This window comes from Anguilla anguilla, chromosome 9, assembly GCF_013347855.1.
Source record: "Anguilla anguilla isolate fAngAng1 chromosome 9, fAngAng1.pri, whole genome shotgun sequence".
Lineage (NCBI taxonomy): Eukaryota > Metazoa > Chordata > Actinopteri > Anguilliformes > Anguillidae > Anguilla > Anguilla anguilla.
The window spans coordinates 32134701-32156804 of NC_049209.1; the positions used below are offsets into that span (position 1 = coordinate 32134701).

Here is a 22104-nt window from a genome sequence, read left to right on the forward strand (position 1 = left end):
GTCAGGCTACTTAAAGTAACTTAGCACTCACTTAGGACCACCTGCATCAGACTCTCAGTGTATGTCACTGTAAAACTGATCCTCCATGTATGTCCTTGGATATGATGTCTCCTTCCATAATAATGCCACCTGGTATTAATATTTACATGTTAGTTATCCAGGGTGATTTATGTATAGCTGCTCTTTGACATTTTATGCTTTGAGAAACTGTATATGTTTGCTAAAATATGCTATTGGGCACAACAGCAGAGGAACATGGAACATCAGTTATATTCTCCACAGCACTCTGCAGCCCCAGGTATTCTATCAAATACATCCCACCTCCAATCTGCAGTAACCCCAGTTCCAGAAGGGAATCTAAGTCCCAGCAACTGACAAAAGCACTTTTGTCACCAGTGACGTCCATCCAGAGGCAGATATGCAAAGTGGGCTCATACTCTCGATGTGTGTCTGTGTGTGTGTGTGTGTGTGTGTGTGTGCTTTTTGAACGCTTCCCCTGCCATTGAGTTGGCACCTCAGGCTCATAGAAACCTGAGGTGAAGTATTTATTTATTTATGTTCTTCCCTAAACACTTTTTTAAAAAATGTATGCATATCTTATTTTTTGCCTTTTGTGGGACTTGGATATTTTGCCAAGATTTACAGATATAAACTGCATCAGTGGTCTTTTCTTTTTGGATACATAACTTCTCATCTGTTTCTTTAAGTCCTACATAAAGTGGATTTCTGAGAAAGTAAGATTGGCAGTTTTATTATGCTGATATTATACATTAAATATCTCTACAATTAAACTTTAACACATCCATCAGAAACATTTAAATGACTTGTATAACTAAAATGATATCAAATTGAACAATATACATGTTGAATTCATTAAATATGTTTTAAAGGTTTTATAAGTTTTAAAATCAAGATGTCTGAACTTGTAAATGACAGGGACAAGGAGATTTGCTGATGCAATGTTAAGAAATGTTGTTACTGATATTCTACTTGTTAATTGCCAGTGTACTTTCTTTTGCGTCTAGGTTACCCCGTATGACTCAGAACACGTAAGTTCTCTCTGCATGTAAGAACATCATCTTAAAGGGATTTACTTTCATTAATATTGCCAATGCACAATCTTCATGCATTTTTTCCCAAACCAATCCCTCACACAGGCAAGCAAAAACCTGTGTGAAAACCTGTTCCTTCAGCTGCCAGTTATCTTTTCCCTCTAAAGAGCTTCCTCTTGTGTGGGTTGAAGGTCCTTTTTTGATGAAACTGAGACTCTGTAGGAAAGCCTTGTTGCCCAAAGCACACATTGGGATGCAGAAATGATTTACGGAGCAGATTCATCCCCAAACAAATATTTGAGAAGAGACCATTATTTCCCAAACAGCAGCCCATCATAAATAGCTCATTTTTTGTATATATTTCTATTCTTAACCTAAAAATGTTTTTAAAAATTTGACATTTGTTCATAGTGTAGTTATTTTACCCCTGTACTATTGTGTTGTCATTGCTTTTTTTCTTAGTAATGTACGTTTTAGCAACAGATACATTTTTATCATGTTAAGGCAAATGTAAACATCATGACTGCTGTTTCATGGGGTGTGCTTATGCAAGTTTACAAACTGTAAGCACAACTGGCTCAAATTATTATTTTTTAAAATTCTCTAACCCTTGAGACACCACTGGAGATTTTTTGCATTTTACTGACTACATCAATTTTTGCCAATATTCAGAACAAAATATGAATGTATGTTTTGGTAAGTAACACATTATACTGCCAGCCAAATAAAGTATTTAAACTATGCATTTGATCCTAGTTTTGACTGTGCAAAGCTGACTGCAAGGTTAGTTTTCAGCTGACATTCCATGTTACGGAATGGGATGGGAGCTGAACTCACAACAGGTGGTCCATATTTCTGTGGGTTCGGCTCAACGAAAATGGGTCACTTTTGCATCCTCAAAGAGGGTGGGCATTTTCACTCAAAACTGATGCCTAGCCATGGTTGCTCAGAAACCGAAAGAAATATGCTGAATGTAATTTATGTTAGGTATTTCTCCTTTTTCCAGACATATCTAATGTCAGAATGTAAGACGTCCAGTAGCCTAATATGTCTAATATGACCTGCCAATCAGTCACCGAGGACTACGTAGATGGCTGCAGCACTGTGGGTCTGGAAGAAAGTCACAAGAAAGCATGTTGTGCTCTGGGACACCCTGTCCTGCGGTACCGAAGACAAGGGAGCAGAGTGCGTGGAATGGATAACATGGCGCGTGCTGCTGGGAAACCCCGACTTTGCTTCCACCTGATGGCGGTATGAGGCAGTCCCTGGAAGCGAGTGCGTGGGAGTTCCCCCATCGCCATGTCGGGGTGGTGCAGCGCAGTAAGGATCTCCTGAATTGAGCATCCCCCTCTCTTGCGCTCTCCACCCCCCTCCTCTCTCTCTCTCTCTCTCTCTCTCTCTCCATCCTCCCCCACACGGCAACCCAGCACAGTACAGCAGCAGCCCTGCATCCTCCCTCCCCGGGTAGCAGAGCAGACATCCCCAGCCTAGGTGGTGAGACACGGAGGAACACACCGAGTGATGCTACTGCACCAACCGCTCCTCGCATCAGCGAAAACACGCAGTGAATAAATCGCCACGTCTGCTGGAGGAATAAATATATTTTTTCTCGAGACAGCAACTGCCCATGAAGATGTCTAACGTTGAAATGGTCATAAACGCCTCTGAACGGGTGGTGAAATGTAGGTGTACCTTATTTCTTTTTTGAATACTAATGCAATAGCTTACAAATTATTGTAAATACAGCAGTCTAGCTGTATTTATTTTATAACACCAGTCATCGACATGGTCGTAATGCTGTGTGTGTTTGTGGTTTGTCATTCTCGCTTTTATTTCCTTCTTGGAGAACGGCTAATCTACTGTATTTATGTTCACCGAACTGATTACTTCACACCCCACTGCTTAGGCGTTGATGGGTACGAAAAGCCGTCTGACTGCCTTTAGAAATTTTATTTTGCTCTAGACGGGGATGATGGCAACTGTTCTATTTAATCTGCACGTATGTTGTCACAGTTCGGTTCGAATGAATTCGACGAGCGACGCGACGTCGCGGCCGGTTGATGTGCAGCAGAGTTGCTTTGAACGTCTTTGCGGCTCTTGAGCGAGGCGGTCATGCAGCAACGTTTCTCCAGCACGAAGTGACAAGCGTGAGCGTATTGGAATTGGGAATACAGTATGTATAGCGATATTCAATGTATGCAGGATGACAGCAAGACTGTGTGCGTGGTATGTGTGTGGTTGTGGTTTCTGTGAGTTGGTGGGGGTTGCAATTATCATCTAGTCTCGATGATCTTGGCCTCTAACGTCGACCGCGGAAGGTAGAATTCGAGGTAGCCTATAAACTGATTTTGTTTCGTTCTATTAAATGCAGTGAAACGCCCGGAAAACGTTTGAAACTGGAAAGAAAATGACTAAAATTATTGACGCTTATGTTTCAAATACAGTCGGCCTATATAAAGATTTTTTAAAAATGTTGGTGAGATGATGCACGAATCAGTGTCTGGCCAGAAAAATGAGTTGTTCCCGATCTGATGTCATGCAGTCTATGCGGTGGTTCTGTATCTATGAAGCCGAGAAACGTGAATGAACCAGAAGTTAGATCTTGACAGGCTGACTGCAGTACATGATCTCGCCATCTTAATGAAAAAGTGATTTCTGTGCATTTGTCATTAATCTGACATGTATTATTGCCACTCGTTCTTTGCCTACAATTTTCCTTTTGTGTATTCACCCGTACTAGTTAATGGTGAAGTCCGGTGATTCACCTAACGGAAGGAAATCTCTCCGAATGGCTTGCCTGCCTTGTGGATTTAAACTGATATTTGGATATTTGTGTCAACTTGCCGTTTTTAATAAGGCCCCTCTCCCCCTGTAGTTGTTTTCTATTTCTTTTTCATTTCTGTGAATAGAATCAATTCCTCCCACAATATCCACAATTTATAGCCCTATTTTTGTGTTTTTGATATGTGGGCCCTTGTGTATTATCGCCTGCTTGTTAAAGAAGCTGGTTATCCGAACCAATGTTTGTGTTTACGCATGGGAGAGTTGCCTAGATATAAGGTGGGTCCTAAACATCAGGTTGAAGTGCTTACATATGATTTGTGAATAAATTCTATGAAGGAGACCATTAACACTGCTGTTAGCTTTGCAGATACTCTGGTGTATAGGTTCCAATGAATGCCTAGCTCACAGGTAGAGCAAGAGGTATCGCACTTGGCGATTGAACCTGCAACCGCCTGGCTAATGCACCACATCTTTAACCATGATTTCCTACTGCTTCCCCATGAGCCTGTTGTTATGCTCGGTGCTGTTAGTGATACGTATCATTTCAGAGCACGAGAGCAGGCTTTTTTATTTTTATTTTTTCCAGTGTTTCTACATTATGTGTACTTCTTTGTGCATGTACCTGTATGTAAGTCAGTTACTTTAGTACTGTGCATTGGTCACTCTTGTGTGTCACATGGAACACACTAAAATGCCAATCTATTGGGGCAACCTTCAAAAAACTGTGGTACACTTTTTATAGTTTCTCCTGTAGTGTTAAACATAGTTATTTTTCCAGCAGGAATCTGAAAACTAGAAAATACATCTTGGATCTGGGGATGGGGGTAAATTGACTCTGACCTTTAATAGGAGTACAGGAAATGCTAAATACACATCAAGTCCATGAATGTGCAGTCTTCAGCTCAGGTTCAATGCATTGGAGATGGTTTCTTACAAAGACAGGCAGCCACTTATTGAGTTAATACACATTGTAGTACTGAAGTCATGTAAAAGCCAGTGGGGCCGAAACAGGTACTGGATATAACTTAGGGTGGAAGCACAGGGTGAAATCCAGTCAGTATGTGAATCTGTTCAACCAACAAAACTATTTATCTGTATTTGGTTACAAACCCGGAAGTGGGTGCAGCATATACCGGAAGATGTGAAAACAACAGAAAGAGCCTAATATATATTTGCTGCATAGTCTTAGTGTCCAGGGAAAAACAGAAGCTATTAATGAATATAAAAATGGATGATGGCCATATAGTGAAATACACAATGACCTGATTGTATTGTGTTCAGTCTTTTGGCGTTTTTGAATGCATTTTTGCCAGCCTATTGGTTATTATTGGAAAGCTTGGAGCAATGTCCACTGTGGTATTTTCACAGGATTCCAATTTCTGTCAGGGAAATGTGCACTTCCGTGGCTATTCAAACAAGCTTCTGTGCTTGGAACAAAATTCCTTTAGTAAACTCTGCTGTCTCCAGGAATTAATCCAGGCTTTAAACTTCAAGATGCTTCAACCATTGTCTCAGATTTTCTTGAAGCGTTTGCTTTGGTCTGAGTGTGACCGATGACAGTGTCCACCAGAGGGGATTTGGTCTCACTCTGAATACTCTCCTCACATTATAGCCACTTGAGACAGGTTAAGATAGTTTGAAGTGAGAGCCTCTGGAAAAAGTGCCACTGTTGGGCTTTCACACCTGACTTCACAGCTCAAGGAGAAAGTGAGCCGCATCTCGAGAGTCATGTGTTTGTGCTTGAACTCTGAACTCAACAGATGTAGATCATAACAATGGCTGTCCATCTTTATTGTACTGATCAATAAATTGTTTCCATTCACAATTCAGTAGGAAGAAAGTACTTACAAAGTACAAACTAAGCAGATTTTTTCACTTATTTTTTAATGATTAAAATAACATTAAATTTCATTCAAAAAAGGGTAAATGTTACTGTGATATACAATATGATAATATCAATATTTCTTTCTTTTTAAACCATAGTCTTGATGCTGGAGTAAGAGTCAAATATGATTTTTTGAAAATCAAGTCCATTCTATAAAACTTGAGACCGCCTATTCACGAATGTGTACTGTTAATACCCATGGCTGGTGCATTTATTTATTTGCCTTTATTTAAGGAAGATCAACAAAGTCGGTATTACATTCAAGGGCCAATTAGACTTGAATACTACTGTAGTGTGTGTAATATTGTAAAGTATGTGGGTCATCATGTCTATACAGTGCTATGAATAAGTATTTGCCCTCTTCCAGATCTCCCCTATTATTAGATATTTGTCACACTGAATGGTTTCAGATCTTTAGAGAAAATGTAATATGAGACAAAGGGAAACTGGAAATCAGGAAGGGTCAAATACTTTTTTAGGGCACTGTAGTACACTAAAGAGTGTATGTTATGAGTATGGTGGTTGTACTTGTTGCTGACAGTACAATAAAGACAAACTGCAGAGTCTGTTCTCTGAGAAAAAGCCAGAATCTAAACATCTAGAGGGGTAGAACTCTAGGTTGAGAGACGGTTTGACATAAACCCAATATAGCTCAGGTTTTACCCAACTAGGATAGCCTGGCTACATCCTGGTTGGATATAAAAAATGTTTGCCTTTCAACCAAATGTAGCTGAGTTTTCTCCTGAACGCCTGGATGGCATTGCATCAGTTTTTCCCTGACTTTTCACCAAAAAAATGTTCACTGGGTTATGGGAGTAGAAGAGTGGGTTATGTACAGTGCAGTAGACTAATGTGCAGATTGCTTTTAGTGGGTATGGTACAGAACACTTTGTATTGTGGGTCCCACAAAAAAAAGAGAGTAATTAGTTTGCACATTGCAAATACTGTTATTTAGGGCATTTTTCTCAGACCCAACGCCAGGGTAGAATAGACAAGCTTTTTCTTACAGTATGTTGTCAGTCAGCAGAAAATATTCTCACTTCTCCCTAAGTTTGCTGGGACATTATTCTTGTGACCCACTTTATCCACGTTTTGTAAACAGGAGAATGGAGGAGCTGGATAAGTGTCCGTTGCTTGCTGGGTTTGTGTTTTGCTTTTCTGTTTGTGCGTCTCTTGGAGCTTACATGGCCCGGGGGGACAGGGGACGGGGATAGGGACCTGGGGTGGGGGTTGATGGGCATGGGTGCGGATTCGTCAGCCGATACAGAGCGCAGCCGAATTTGGGTAATACAGCTGTCCCTTCCTACAGTGCACAGGAGTTTGGGGGTAATTGTTATGATTTTGGGACGGGAAGGAGAGTCCTTTCTAAAGGAATCAGTATAAAGTGCAGGAGAGGCAAGGGTTAAAATGTCTCTATATTCAAAGTCACAACAGCCTTGCTAAATGAGGAAAATAAACTATTTTCCAGGAACAGGAATGTGTGTGTGGTGTAGATGAATAGAAGTACATAGTGGTGGTAATGTTAACAGACAGGTCTGGTTCAGAGAAGGAAGCTCTTTTTTTGCACTTTAAATTAAGCAAGTAATTTAAAGATTATCAGTCAACATCCAGGGCCAGGTTTATATAAAAGATTTTTGGTTGGATTTGGCCAATTGAACTGGCTAAACCTTCACATTTTTTCAAACTTAACAAAACTGAGATCAAGGTCAGTCTGATTGGATTCTGTCTTGGTAATCGATCCAAACATCAATCCTGATTCAATGTGGCATTCACCTGCTTCAAAATGTAAAAGTAGGGAATATGGAATATTAAAAATAATAGGATAATCCTGATTGTACTAGGTGGCTGGATTTGAAAAGGTAAAAGGAAATTAAGTGTAAATATTAATGTAATTAGGGTGAGGATACTGATAAGAATACATTCCTCAGTATAATGAAGTTTATTAATTATAGCAATGCATGCTTTATTTTTGTGGCAGTGCCAGCATTATACAGTGCTCATTAGCTCCAAAGAAAAAAAACGTTTTACAATAACAGTTCATTTGAAAAGAAATTGGTTCGCACTCAAAAAATGGCTACAAAGCTTAAAAAATCATTATTTATTTTTTAAATTTGTTTTCTTCAATGCAGGATCATACACAAACGTTTCAGCATGTTGCCTTCTTCAGTGTGCAGGTACTTATCACAAACTTATCACAAACTAAAGCTTAAATGTTCATGAACTCTAACAGTAATGGGTTGCATTGCCATCTCTAATTGCTCATCCACCATAGAAATTGATACACTACCAAATCTAAACCAGATTACTTTTATGAGCAGGTCAAATAAACATTGTTTTGTGGGGTGCTTGGGGGTGGGGGTCATGTGGGCTTCATGTGGGAGACCCAGGCTCAGATTCATACCTATGTCCTTCTTGCTGTGGGGGTGACAGTGCTGCCCACAGCACCACCATGCCACCCCTGACCCCTGACATGTGAATGTATAATCTAAGTCTGCTCATTAAGTATTCCTACTATTGCTAGTGTTACCACTGCAACCTCAACTACAGCTGAAGCCGCTAATGCAACTGCTGGTGCTACTGCTGTTTCAGTTGCTACTACTGCTGGTACTACTGATTATAGAAGATCACAAATATGTTCTTAAATGGGCATTCTAATGTTGATGTTAAAATCGCTACTGGTAATTGAAAGCAATGGAGTTCTAGAACATTGACTGAGAACATTCCAAAAAAATATAACTCTTCAAACTCAGACCGACAGGTGTAGGTGTTTGTATATGGACTGCTCTAGAGGCAGTTGGAATTGGTGTCAAAGGTGGGACTGAGGGACCTGTATTGGAAATGAATGTGGGACAGTTCTGAAGGTAGAGAAGGTTTTAGAGTGGACAGGGAGGATAGCTGTGGGTTCAGGGACAGGGCAGATGCATCATTTTTCTGCACATTGCTTTGTAAAGTTCACTGTGACATAGAAGCTGAACTGAGTTCACATGATTCACCAGGACAAATCAGCTGTCTCCACTGTCACCACTTGTCACACAGTCAACATTCTTTAGACCAGGGATGCACAGCTCTGATCCTGGAGAGCCACTTTGTGTGTAGGTTTTTTAGTCCAACCAATTACCTTAGTATTAGTTTTCTGACAGCTTTTTAAACTGTCCTGGTTCACTTTTGCACTTGAACACAGTAAAATCTTTAGGATACACTTGCAATCTGCTGCTGCAGCTGGTGCCTATACAAATTTCAAATCAAGATATTATTGAATTAAACAATGAAAAAAATAAGAGCAGAAGTTGGCATAAAATTCTAAAATGGAACAGCCCTTGTTGTCCACCCCTGCTTTAGATTTTAGTCATCATTAACCCAAGCTGGTAGTCCTCTACAAGAAAGGTGTTAAGCAGTAGGAAAGCTGACTTGCCCTGTTTAAAAGCTCATTTTGATATACAGTATTTCATATCTATCAATCCAATTTAGCTACATGCAGGATTTGAGGTGTAAAGGAGTGAGCAACACTAAATCAGCTTCCTCATTGATGTTAATGAGTCACTGCACAGCCTACATTGTACCAGAGAACCAGTCTTGTTGCCCTTCTTTGTACTTTTTGAGAGCCTATTTTTATCACCATGCTGAGAATTAGGCAGTTAGTGTAACAAATACATTGTGTAACATTAATATGATAACATTTGGTTTAAATGCTTTATTCTGTAAAACCATTTCAGCACATATGTAGAGCGAGACGGCTGATGGGCAGCTGCACATGAAGCAGGGTGGATTATGGGAGTTTTTAATCAGGATGAGCAGTCATGGACACTTTAGGTCCTGTTTATCGTGTACAGATGGTCTTTGGCCAGAAGCATGTGCATTAATTTGTGGGGCTTCAAACAGCTTTTTGCAGGGTCACCACGCTGGTCTCAGTCCGCAGGGTGGCGCATACATACACAACATGCATGGGAATAAGACATGCATGCATGCAGACATGCACCTGCAGCCCACCAACATCACTCACCTCACTCCGCCTCTTCAATCAATCAATCAACCAATCAATCAGCTAATTGCACTTTATATTATGTGGTGTTCTTATCCAAGCAATTGACACAGATTACGTTATGGAAATGAGTTCAAGGAATGAAATATGTTGAAACAGAATACTGTTGTTTAGTGTTTTATTTGAGACACTATACCTTATATTTACTTTTCTGAAAATTGAAAACAAAAAAAAAACCTCAAAAGACTAGTGGGAAAAATTGTTTGAGAGCACATGATGATTTAATCAAGTTATCTTAAGGGGAAACTATTTTGGATCCAATGCACACAATCTGCTGTTACTAATTAGGAAAAAGCAAAAAAAAAAATGGAAATGGGGACAGGCACTGTACCGATATAGAACAAGGCTTCTTTGCTAATCAGGGGTTGTGTTTCTGTGCTTGGATTCAAAGTCCATATGAGGACTCATCCTTCAGACCACCCCCCCACACACACTCTTCCCTGTCCCACATCTCATCTCATCCTCTCATTATCCTCTGCCCTCCCTCCTCAATCGTTTCGCGCTTTGAAAACACCCATGCACACACATGCATTAATCCCTCAGATTTGACGTGCCCGGTGCTGGTGACCTCAAGGTCAACGGGGAAAGCCTGGAGGGTCATGTTATGGGGGGGGGAGGGGGGGCGGCATTGGCATGACAAGCCAAACCGGGGAATTACAAGTCCAATCACGCTGGATCCGGAGGTCACTGTGAGGGGCAGGAGGGGGGTCACTTTGGGTTCATTAACAGTTGGCGTGTGTCGTGGGAGTCATTATCTGTGCCATACTGTTGGATTAAACACACAGATCAGCATACTGGGCAATACCATGAGTTCGGGGGGGGGGGGGGGGGGGGGGGGGGGGCGATGGGTGGGCGGGGGGGTGTTTAGAGTGGAGATCAGTGCTCAGGACTGGCTGCTGTATTTAATACATTGATCTGTATATTCAGACAAACATTCTGCTATTTGAGTACTTAACCATGAGCATGCCACCAATCTATAGCTTGGATTAGCATTTGAATGATTATAGATTAAGAAATGAATGATAAAAACTGTTTATTCTTTCTCATCAATATTTATTGAAAGAGAACCATAAAAACCTTGCACATGGGGGATGGGCTTCATTATTTAAACATTTAATATCAGGAACAATGGAATATTCAACTGTCAGTTAATTTGAAAAGCACACCATTAGCCATTATGACGGCCGACCTGAAGTGGGCCTCACAGGGGTATTAAGAGCAATCAGCTCCTGTCATAAATCATGCCTCTCAATATTATAAGAGGTATTGAGTGGTTCAGATATAGGGGCAGAGTTTTTGGGGTTTGGGTGGATGTAGTCTGAAAACAGGACGGTGGCAGTCTGCCATGGGGGGTAAGCGAGATAGATTATACGCGAATGCACAGAGAGACACCAACCTATGCTGCAGCAAATTCCCCCTGCCCTGAGACAGCAAAAGTGCCCTTTTGGGTTAAGCTATTTCATACAGTCCATGTTACCACAGGTGCCCTTTTTTTGAGCATATGCCCCCCTCCCGAAAAAAAAGGTAAAAAAAAGTCTCACCCTAGGAACACTGCTGCTTCACTCTGGAAAGAGGTGTTTTTTGCCCAGATTTTGCTCTGCAAAAATCCAGCGGTGTAAATTAATAATAGGTAATGTAAATTAAATGGCTTGTGGGTAAATAGGGGGGGGGGATGAGGGGGGATTAATCATGACTGCATTGGTTTTGATCCCATCTCAGGTCCTTCAGCGGGTGGGTGGAGTGTGGGGAGGCGGGGGGGTGGGGGGTTCAATCCAGACCATGGGAGACTGGGAGCGGCCTACTTTTGGAAGTGTGATTTTAGGACGTTATCTGTGTTAGCACGCTATCTTCCGGAGCCCCAGTGGATACTGCAGAACAAAACGCAGGTGCCTGGCCAATCAAGGCAATCGGGGTAAAGGGCTTTTTATAGGGCATGGCAGTACTTTCAGGGCCTCCTCACATCCCTGTCCCCTGTGATATATACCACAAAGGTGGCATGTTTGTATGGGGCTGAATGACGACCTGATTAGCTACACTGCTTATGTTTAGATTCACTGAGCAGTGAGATGTGGTCACTATTCAAAAAAAGCCAATTGACGACAACTGAAGGAGAGCCAGCATTGCCTTGATTACTCAGGCCAAAGGTCATGCCATAACCTGGCGTCCATTATAAACATGTAAACCCATTATTCTGACTGAATATGAAAAAAAACCTGCCAGCTTTTGCCAAAACATGTACCAATCATACTCAATTGTGGTTAAATTAATGGCTGTGTGTTGCCAAATCACTTTCTGGCGCTACATGAAATTGAATATTTATTCCTTACAAACCATGTAGTTCTACTGCTTCTTCTTAAAATATGATGAACACTACAGAGATCACGTGATCATTTGTGTAGGCACCCATGTTGCCTGACGAAATGACATGGTCCAGGAGATCCCCCAGGTCTGCTGATTTTAGTTATTAAACCTCACTTCATCGATCAGTTAAAGCAGTCGGGATTCACCCAAGGCAGACTACAGAGGGCAAATTTTATACATCATCCATCCATGCAGCTGGATATCAGCTGAAGGGGTTCAGGTTATAACGCATGTCATCCTTTCCTGCAGCTGAATATCAGCTGAAGGGGTTCAGGTTATAACGCATGTCATCCTTTCCTGCAGCTGGATATCAGCTGAAGGGGTTCAGGTTATAACGCATGTCATCCTTTCCTGCAGCTGGATATCAGCTGAAGGGGTTCAGGTTATAACGCATGTCATCCTTTCCTGCAGCTGGATATCAGCTGAAGGGGTTCAGGTTATAACGCATGTCATCCTTTCCTGCAGCTGGATATCAGCTGAAGGGGTTCAGGTTATAACGCATGTCATCCTTTCCTGCAGCTGGATATCAGCTGAAGGGTTTCAGGTTATAATGCATGTCATCCTTTCCTGCAGCTGGATATCAGCTGAAGGGGTTCAGGTTATAACGCATGTCATCCTTTCCTGCAGCTGGATATCAGCTGAAGGGGTTCAGGTTATAACGCATGTCATCCTTTCCTGCGGCTGGATATCATCTGAAGGGGTTCAGGTTATAACGCATGTCATCCTTTCCTGCGGCTGGATATCATCTGAAGGGGTTCAGGTTATAACGCATGTCATCCTTTCCTGCAGCTGGATATCAGCTGAAGGGGTTCAGGTTATAATGCATGTCATCCTTTCCTGCAGCTGGATATCAGCTGAAGGGGTTCAGGTTATAATGCATGTCATCCTTTCCTGCAGCTGGATATTGGCTGAAGGGGTTCAGGTTATAACGCATGTCATCCTTTCCTGCAGCTGGATATTGGCTGAAGGGGTTCAGGTTATAACGCATGTCATCCTTTCCTGCAGCTGGATATCAGCTGAAGGGGTTCAGGTTATAACGCATGTCATCCTTTCCTGCAGCTGGATATTGGCTGAAGGGGTTCAGGTTAAGTGCCTCGCTAAAGGGTTCAACAGTGGAGCCTCACCTGTGTATTGAGCCATGTGACCTTCTGGTTACAAGCTCAGCTCTGTAACCGTAACAACACGGAGCAGCATGTGATGAATCCAGCCACTGATGTTGAATAGCACGCAGGGTGGGTTCTGGTTTTATTTTTGCTTCATACAGTAAGAATCAGGAACCTGGTTAAATAAACACTGCAGGTTATTGGTTGTGCAGCCTCTTGCTCTGTGAGGACAGCTACCATAATAAGGGGTTTGGGCTGTCATTTCTGTTACTGTATCAGGGGTTTGAGCTGTAGATACTCTCACTGTAATCAGGGGTTTGAGCTGTGGATACTCTCTCTGTAATCAGGGGTTTAGGGTGTAGATACTCTCACTGTAATCAGGGGGTTAGGGTGTGGATACTCTCAGTGTTATCAGGGGTTTGAGCTGTAGATACTCTCACTGTAATCAGGGGTTTGGGCTGCAAATACTATCACTGTAATCAGGGGTTTGGGCTGTGAATACTCTCACTGTAATCAGGGGTTTGGGCTGTGAATACTCTCACTGTAATCAGGGGTTTGGGCTGTAGCTGCTGTTACTGTAATCAGAGGTTTGGCGGTAGATATTCTCACTCTAATCAGGGGTTTGGGCTGTAGCTGCTGTTACTGTATCAGGGGTTTGGATGTAAATATTCTCACTGTAATCTGGGGTTTGGGCTGTAGCTGCTGTTACTGTAATCAGGGGTTTGGCTGTAGATAGTCTCACTCTAATCAGGGGTTTGGGCTGTAGCTGCTGTTACTGTATCAGGGGTTCCGGCTGTGTAGACTATCACTGTAATCCGGGTTTTGGGCTGTACGTGCTGTTAATATATCAGGGGTTCAGACTATAGGTATTGTCACTGCAGTCAGTAGTTTGGGCACAAGGTGCTGTTAAATTATCAGGGGTTTATGTTATACTTGCTGTTACTGTGTCAGGGGTTTTGTTTAAATGTGCTGTTTGGTTTTAGGCTAGGTGCTGTCCCTTTAATTGGGAATGGCTGTAGGCACTGTTACTGTAATCAGGGGTTTTGTGCTTTAGTGATGGGATGAAAGAAGAATGTGGCATGATGCATTACATATGTGTACAATACCACTATATTAACACTACAATCTCCGTAAAAAGAATATAGATATAAAAATGTTATTTAAAAAACAATAAATGTATAGTGTGTGTGCATGTGTATGTGTTGTTTTCCCCCTATTGCTCAGAGTTGTAGCTATCTCAGGTGAGACAGTGGGCAGGGGTGATGTGTGACAGACCTGTGAGAGGGAGGGGGGCTGGGAGGTAGGGAGGGAGGGTAAATGATGTGCTGTGTATCTGCATGTTTAATACGCACTCACAGGCTTTATTTAGCCGTGCGGGTGAATTATTAAAAGCACTGTTTCACTGCACAGAGCCTGCTTACATAATAAAACTCCCCAAGGTCCCGCGCTGAGATGGAAACATGAGCGAGAGGGGGTGGAGATAGGGAGAGAGGTGGAATGAGAGAGGATGGGAGATGGAGGGATAGATTCATGGGAGGTAGAAGAGAGGATGAGAGTGCGGGACACACATATACACAGATACACACATACACGCACACAGATTCACACACATATACACAAACACACATGCACACAAACACACACATACAGTACATACACACACACAGATACACATACACATGCACACGCACACACATGCATACAAACACACACAAGCACACACGCACACACAGATATACACATACACACACACACACACAGATACGCACACACCTACACACACAAACACACACACTCACACAGATACACACGCTCATGCACACATATACACACACACACATACACACACGAACACAGATACACACACATATACACAAACACACACGCTCACTCACAGACTCAATCCTTGTAGTTGTCGTAGTGCGGAACACAAGCGGCCACACAAAGGCTCCGCCTCTCTCATCTGTCAGCTCCTCCCACATGAGGGCATTCTGCTCAGCCCTCACCGGCCTCTCAGCCCCTCTGGGAAATACCTGCCACCACAGACACAGATCTCCTCCCACATGCGAGCCTCCTCTATTGAGAGTGTCATTACTACCATGTGCAGGGCTCAAGGGCTTTTCACTATCGAGACTAAAACTGAACGAATGCCTCGCTGAACATCAGTCCATTTGAGAGCGGCTGGATTTGACACCAGGTTGAATTTTCGAAACATGCGCCAGTGTGTTTTGCTGATAATGTTACCACATCTGGGTTGAGTGCATGAGTGTTTTGGGAATTTGTACCGTGTTTGAAATTGTGTTGCAGTACTTCCTTGCAGAACCAAATGTTTTTCAAATGCATTTGAAATTCTTGGAAAAACTTTCAAATGCCTTTTAGCGAACGCTCTTCAAATACCTGCCAATTCTGCCAAAAAGCTCGTTTTAAAGTAAAATTCTGTGTTTTACTTTGGCTGCTTTATAAAGGAATATATGAAAGTATTCCAAAATATTTTTCAATGCCAAATTTCATGTAAGAAAACTTTTGAAAATGCCACTTATCTGACCCAAGTGTGATAGGCAAGGATGCTTGGCTTCATTTTTGTTGCTTTTATTTCTTGTTTTTCCTCATACTTATTATTTTAACTTATTATTTATATCTTAAACCTTCTGTTCAAGGCTTTATTTACAGAACTGGCAAAAGAAAGTTGGCTTGTTTATCAGTGTTATTTATTTAACGGACTGATGCTGATGGCTCCTTGATAAAACTGGTCAAGGCAAAGTAGACATGTCAGCTGTCTGCGCTTGTCTATGCAGTGTGCCTGTGTTTTTCCTGTTGTTGTTATTCAATATAGTTGGCAAGCTATAATATGATAGGTCTTGCGCTGAATGGACGGGATATGCAGTTATGCCGCTGTAATTATCTTTGTAAGTGTGAATGATATATGGTAGATAGTGCTATCCAGCTGTCTAGCTAGTGAAGATGTGAGTATGTATGATGATGTTTGCTTGAGCGTTTGCTTGGCTTGCATCCTACACAGCAAGAGCTCTCATTGTAACAGGAAAAATTTAATTAATTACCACAGGCAGTCAGAATTCAGCCGACAAAGAGCTAGGTAGGTAGGTGTGCATGTGCGTGTGCGTGTGCGTGTGTGTGTGTGCGTGCATGCGTGCATGTGCGTATGCGTGTGTGTGCATGTGCGTGTGAGTGTGTGTGTGTACGCGTGTGTGTGTACGCGCATGTGTGTGTGTGCTAAAAACAGAGAGTGTCATTCACACTTCCATCACATCCATTCCCTGCTGTGAATAATAATAATAATAATAATAATAATAATAATAATACGTTGTATTCATTTGCCCCTATTGTACACACTCAAGGGCTTCAGTCAGACTGCAGCTAAACGTGGCCCAGTTCCTTTTTTTCTCTCATATGTGACGTTTTTGAAACAGTGTGAACAGCTAAAAAAAAAAAAAGAGTTGCGTCTTTTCAGTTCCAGTTTGTGCTACGTCTGTATGTGGAAATACGTCGTAAACGCGTAGCCATGCAACCTGCGGATGACTCCTGCCTCTGACTCATTTTTGGATGCTCAAATCAGAATTGTTCAGCCCACACAATCGTTTAGCTCACCGGTGTGTTCCAGCTGGGCAGTGTATGTCCTCGGGCAAACACAGGATTGGCACACATTAGCATCCCTCACTCAACCAGAGGTTCACCAGCTAAGAGATTTTACATCACTCTCCTTGCTACTGGTTGATGTGATCATAATTCTGCATTGGCTGTACTGTTGGGTCACTTTCAGACAGGATTATGGTCTGATCTGATCTAAAATCAGATCTGACCGAAAAATGGAAATAAATGATCAAATATTTGGTCATTATGGTCTGCAGTCTGAATGATGGTAATATCATGGTCACCTAACATGGTATTAAAATGGTTACAAATGCCATACATAACATTGCATATAAAATGACATGCAGTCAGACAGGATGATGCTAGTACGATATGGATACAAGGAAGGATTAATGGTCTACAAGTATCAAAAAAGGTGTGTGTGTTTTTTTTTGGGGGGGGGGGGGCGGTTTATGTCAATGTTTATGTGTATTCTATTATGAAGACAAAGCTGAGAGAATTTGGTCACGCACTAAATCCAACTGAACACATAACAGCCAATATCCAATCAGGGTGCCACTGTTGGGGTTGGGGGGGAGCGGCCTCTTGAGAGTGAGCTTTCCAGGCTGGCTTGAATGCCCAGATGAAATTGCCCTTAAGTGACAGGGGCATTTTGAATGTACACGATTTGGAGTGTGTAGTCATTACATAAACACTATGGCTGAGGGGTGCATGATGGGGCAAGTGTTTAGTGTGTACGAATACTGGGGATGTGTAGTTAGTTTTTAGGAATGGGGGATATGTGAGTTTGTGTAGCATTATGGTGGGTGTTCAGTTACCGTGGATGTGAATGTGTTTGGGTGAGTGTTTTCATACCACAAAGAATACTGAGGGCTCGGCTGGAATGAGCATTATGCAAAAGAACACTGTGTGACTGTACAGTCAGGGATGGATACCAGTGTGCACCTCCTGTTTGTGTGTGCGTGTGTGCGTGTGTGCGTGTGTGTGTGTGTGTGTGCATGTGTGCATGTGTGTGCGCGTGTACGCATGTTTATGTGAGATACATCGCTGCTGGCTTATTCCCACTGCTGGCTGTTGTTGCCCAGCAACATCCGCCATAACTCCACTCAGCCCTGGCACACTGTAGAAGTGAGAAGCAGTGTGTGTCTCCTAGCCTCACCTCTCCCTCCCTCTGTCTTATCTCTCTCTCCCACCCTCCTCCCCCCTCTCTCTCTCTCTCTCTCTCTCTCTCTCCCCCACCCTCCTCCCCCCTCTCTCTCTCCCTCTCTCTCACTCTTTCTCTGTCTCTCTCTCTGCTGTGTAGGTGGTGCATTGATATTCCTGGTTAAGTAGATTCAAGGCTTCTTAGGTTGGTAGCAGGAGCGGACACTGTTGCACTGTTGTCATTGATTTGCCGGATGAAAAGAGAATATTCCCCCCTCCCCCTTCCCCTCCCCCGCCACCCCAACCCTTTTCCCCCCTGCAGAAAATAAATAAATAAATAAACCCTGTAAAAGATTGTGCTGTGGAAGGACTGGTGTCAGTATGAGAAGGTGGGATTGTTTTTCCGAGATGAACAGTGAAACCAAAAACATAATGGGAATAATAGTGAAGAGCAGCGTTGAGTGAGCTCATCGAACAGCGAACGCTGACTGCCGTCTTTAGGGAGTTCGGCCCACGGGCCTCACCCGGGCGACAGCCTGCCGTTTGGTTGTTACCGCGGTCCGTCCCGCTGCCGAGTGGAGCCCGAGAGAGCTGGGGCGCGACCCAAACGCCCCGAGGAGGGCCCGAGCGCGCCGGCGCGATCCGTGCGAGCCTGCCGAGCGCACGCGGGTGCCCACGGCGCCGCGGCTACCACGGCGCCCGCCTGCTCTCCCCTGTGAGCGCGCAGTCTGCGCCGGGGGCCCCTGCCCCCGCAGAGCGCCGCACGCGCGGGAGAGCACACGGCACAGCGCGCGTAGCGCTGACGCACAGCCCGAGCGCGCTCTGGGACCGCCGCACGCGCCCCCCAACGGGACGCGAGCCGCCAACCTTTCCATGAGCTCAGCTAACAAACACGCTCGCCAGGACGCGCCGGGGCGTACGCGGCGGGAACTGTGCGCGGACACTGCGTAAGCATGGACACTACACAGGAACACTACACAGGAACACTACACAGGAACACTACACACGAACACTACACAGGAACACTACACATGAACACTACACAGGAACGCTACACATGAACGCTACACAGGAACACTACACACGAACACTACACATGAACACTACACACGAACACTACACAGGAACACTACACAGGAACACTACACAGGAACACTACACATGAACGTTACACAGGAACGCTACACAGGAACGCTACACAGGAACACTACACATGAACACTACACAGGAACGCTACACAAGAACACTACACATGAACACTACACAGGAACACTACACATGAACACTACACATGAACACTACACAGGAACACTACACACGAACACTACACAGGAACACTACACATGAACACTACACAGGAACACTACACATGAACACTACACAGGAACACGCCACGTACGAGACAACACACCGAACATAGCATAGCCTTGCGCTCGTCAGAAACATGCGTTTAGCAGACAACACGCACTAGCAGCATGCTACTTTCCAGGGTGCACACTGCAGACACTACATACAAGGGTCACAAATACACACACACACACGCACCCGCACACACATGCACACACACACTCACACACACACACACACACCAGCCATTGAAGGCATGCTAAAGCTGCAGCCTGCCAGTCCCTTCAGGTACAGTGTGTACCACTACAACCTCGAGCCTGAAACAGACATCACCGCTGTGTGGGTGTACAGAGCATGTCCTGGTGCTCAGATTGTCAAAACAGGAAACATCAGGCGTCATTCAGCCTGGGCCACTGGCAGGCCACTGCAGTTCTGGAGCTAGCTGGCGCGGCTCGCGTGTGCGCGCACATTGTTCACTGAGTCACACATCGTCACACAGAGCCCCTGAAATGGTGTCACTTCTATTAATTACACGCTCCGGCTCTGACCTGTTTCTGCCATTATTGGGAACAGCTTCATTTTTTTTTTAGCTTTTGTGAGCAGATTGCAGTAGCCGCACAAAAGCGTCCAATGGCGGCTGCGCCTTGCGTAGGGCTGCAGAGGGACTGGCTCCTTCAGTGAGTTTAATAGAACTCGCATAAAGAGCGCGATGCACAGACCCGCTTATGCTGCTATACATGTGTGTACAGGGGACACACTGAGATATGCACTAGACAGACGTGCACACACACACATACATACATGTGCGCACACACACTCACACACACACACACACACACACACATGCATGCATACGCGTGTACACACATGCTCGTACAGACACAAACACACAGGACAAACTTGGACTGTCACATACTCTCTCTTTCTCTCACACACACACACACACAAACACACTGGACAGACTGGCACTGCTGCACACACGCGCACACACACATGCACACACACACACACAGGCTTGCGATGAAGAGAGCATTTTTTTTTGTTCACGTCGTTATAATTGTATGCCAGGCTCATTATCCCAGCTGGAACAGGAGATTTCTCTGGTTTTCTCCCTGAAGTTAAACATTTATTATTTAGTGGTTGCTGATGCTGGCTTGTTGATCACATTGGCTCTGGGCTGTGGAGCTTGTCTCCGTCTCATTGGTCCCCGTTCGGAGGCTCAGCAGCTCTGTGTCTCCTTGTTCAGACTAGCTGCGCTCACTGTGTTCACCCAGCACACCCCTGCTGCCTTCACTGATCGTGCCTGTGCTACCGTGTATTTGCGCAGCATCAACGCAGCCGCAAAACAGCCTATTTTTCTGCATTCATACTGTATCGGTATTCTGTAATATGCAGAATTTAAATCGATCCTTGGATACATGACAAAGCTTATTGAGTATAAATCAAAGGAGCTTGCATTCATTGGTGATGTACAGTATTTTTGTGAGACCGCGTGAGTCAGAGTATTGTGTTGAGCTCTGGGCACCGCACTGTAAAAAGGATATATGATCTATTGAAATAAAAGAGAAGGGAAACTGAACTGATTTAATTTAAGCAATGTAAACGTTACCATCACAGATTTCAGGTTAAATTCTGCCAACAGATCAAGGGGGCATTGGTAAAAATCCATTGACGGAAAAGTCCACACTAATTGAATTATTTATTTATTTTTATTTTTTTCACCCGTAGAGTTGTCAATGTGTGAAATAGCTTTTCATGCAATGTCGTAGAGGCAGAGACCCTTGGGGTGTTCAGGTCCAGACTTGGTGCGGTGCTGCATACTGTTAAGGCCCGTCAACGTCACAGCCGGCAATTCCACTCATATCTTTGGACCTCCCAACACCACTGTAATTTTTAAAAATGTTACTTCAACTGATGAAATATTTGCTACTTAATTAACCCCCCCCCAGCCAGGTATCAACAACAATCCTTTCAGGAAATCTGTTACACAGTGTTCAAAGAACTCGCTGTACATACCTTGTTGTTGCAAGTATAATCCCACGCAACTTTAGCCGATACTGCTATTGCCTTCTCGCTGTTGCCATCCCTATGGGTGGTGCTGCTAAGTGTCTGGCTGTGGTGGAAACAAAGCATTGAAACTGCTGTGCTCAGGGTCTGTGAATTCTGTACTTCTGTGATCTGAGGCTGTTTCGGTGCAAGTGGGAACACTGGTCTAGCACCAGTGACTGACGGTAGAGTGATCAAATACTGTATCCCTCCAATTATTCTTCCTTATAAAAAAGTTATATTTACTGTGTCAAGTTTTCATTTCAAACATTTCAAAAGTGGCAGTGGTGTATAACTCACTTAGTTTGATAACTGCAGAGCTCAGAGTTTTGAGTGTGGGACGCAAAAAACAAACCTGCTAATACACTATTTGCCAATCAGTGCGCTGTGTTGCAGCTGCAAAATGCAATGGGTATAGTTCCGTCTGGTTATAGTTCAGTGGCAATGTAAAATGGAAATTTGAATTCCTATTGTTATTAATGTAATATATTTCACGGGTGAATACGGTTGCTTTCAAGGTATAATTACGAGAAAAATCATGGTCATTATGAAAAATACAGTTGATTGGTATTATGGCCTGGCCTGACAGCCATCTGCTCAGTTACATTTTGGCCCTGGCCAGGGCTCAATAATTGCTGACCAATTGCTGACTAAGCAGCCTGTTCTTATCATCATATGTCCTAATGTTCTTATATGCATGTTTTTTTATTAAAAATGCAACTACTACTGGTTGTC

General features: G+C 43.4%; 1 protein-coding gene across 2 annotated transcripts in view; it reads left to right on the top strand.

Annotated features, from left to right (window-relative positions):
• Positions 1-2431: 2431 nt before the first annotated feature.
• Positions 2432-22104, top strand: part of LOC118236744 (serine/threonine-protein phosphatase 2B catalytic subunit alpha isoform-like) — a 43354-nt gene continuing 23681 nt past the window's right edge. Inside the window, exon 1 of one of the 2 annotated variants that reach the window (XM_035435345.1) lies at positions 2432-2734. In XM_035435345.1, coding sequence (XP_035291236.1) covers positions 2680-2734 — 55 coding nt within the window. In that variant the 5' untranslated portion in view covers positions 2432-2679. Of the gene's footprint in view, positions 2735-3094; positions 3226-22104 lie in introns of those variants that run through there. The other variant, XM_035435346.1, reaches the window with a different exon arrangement.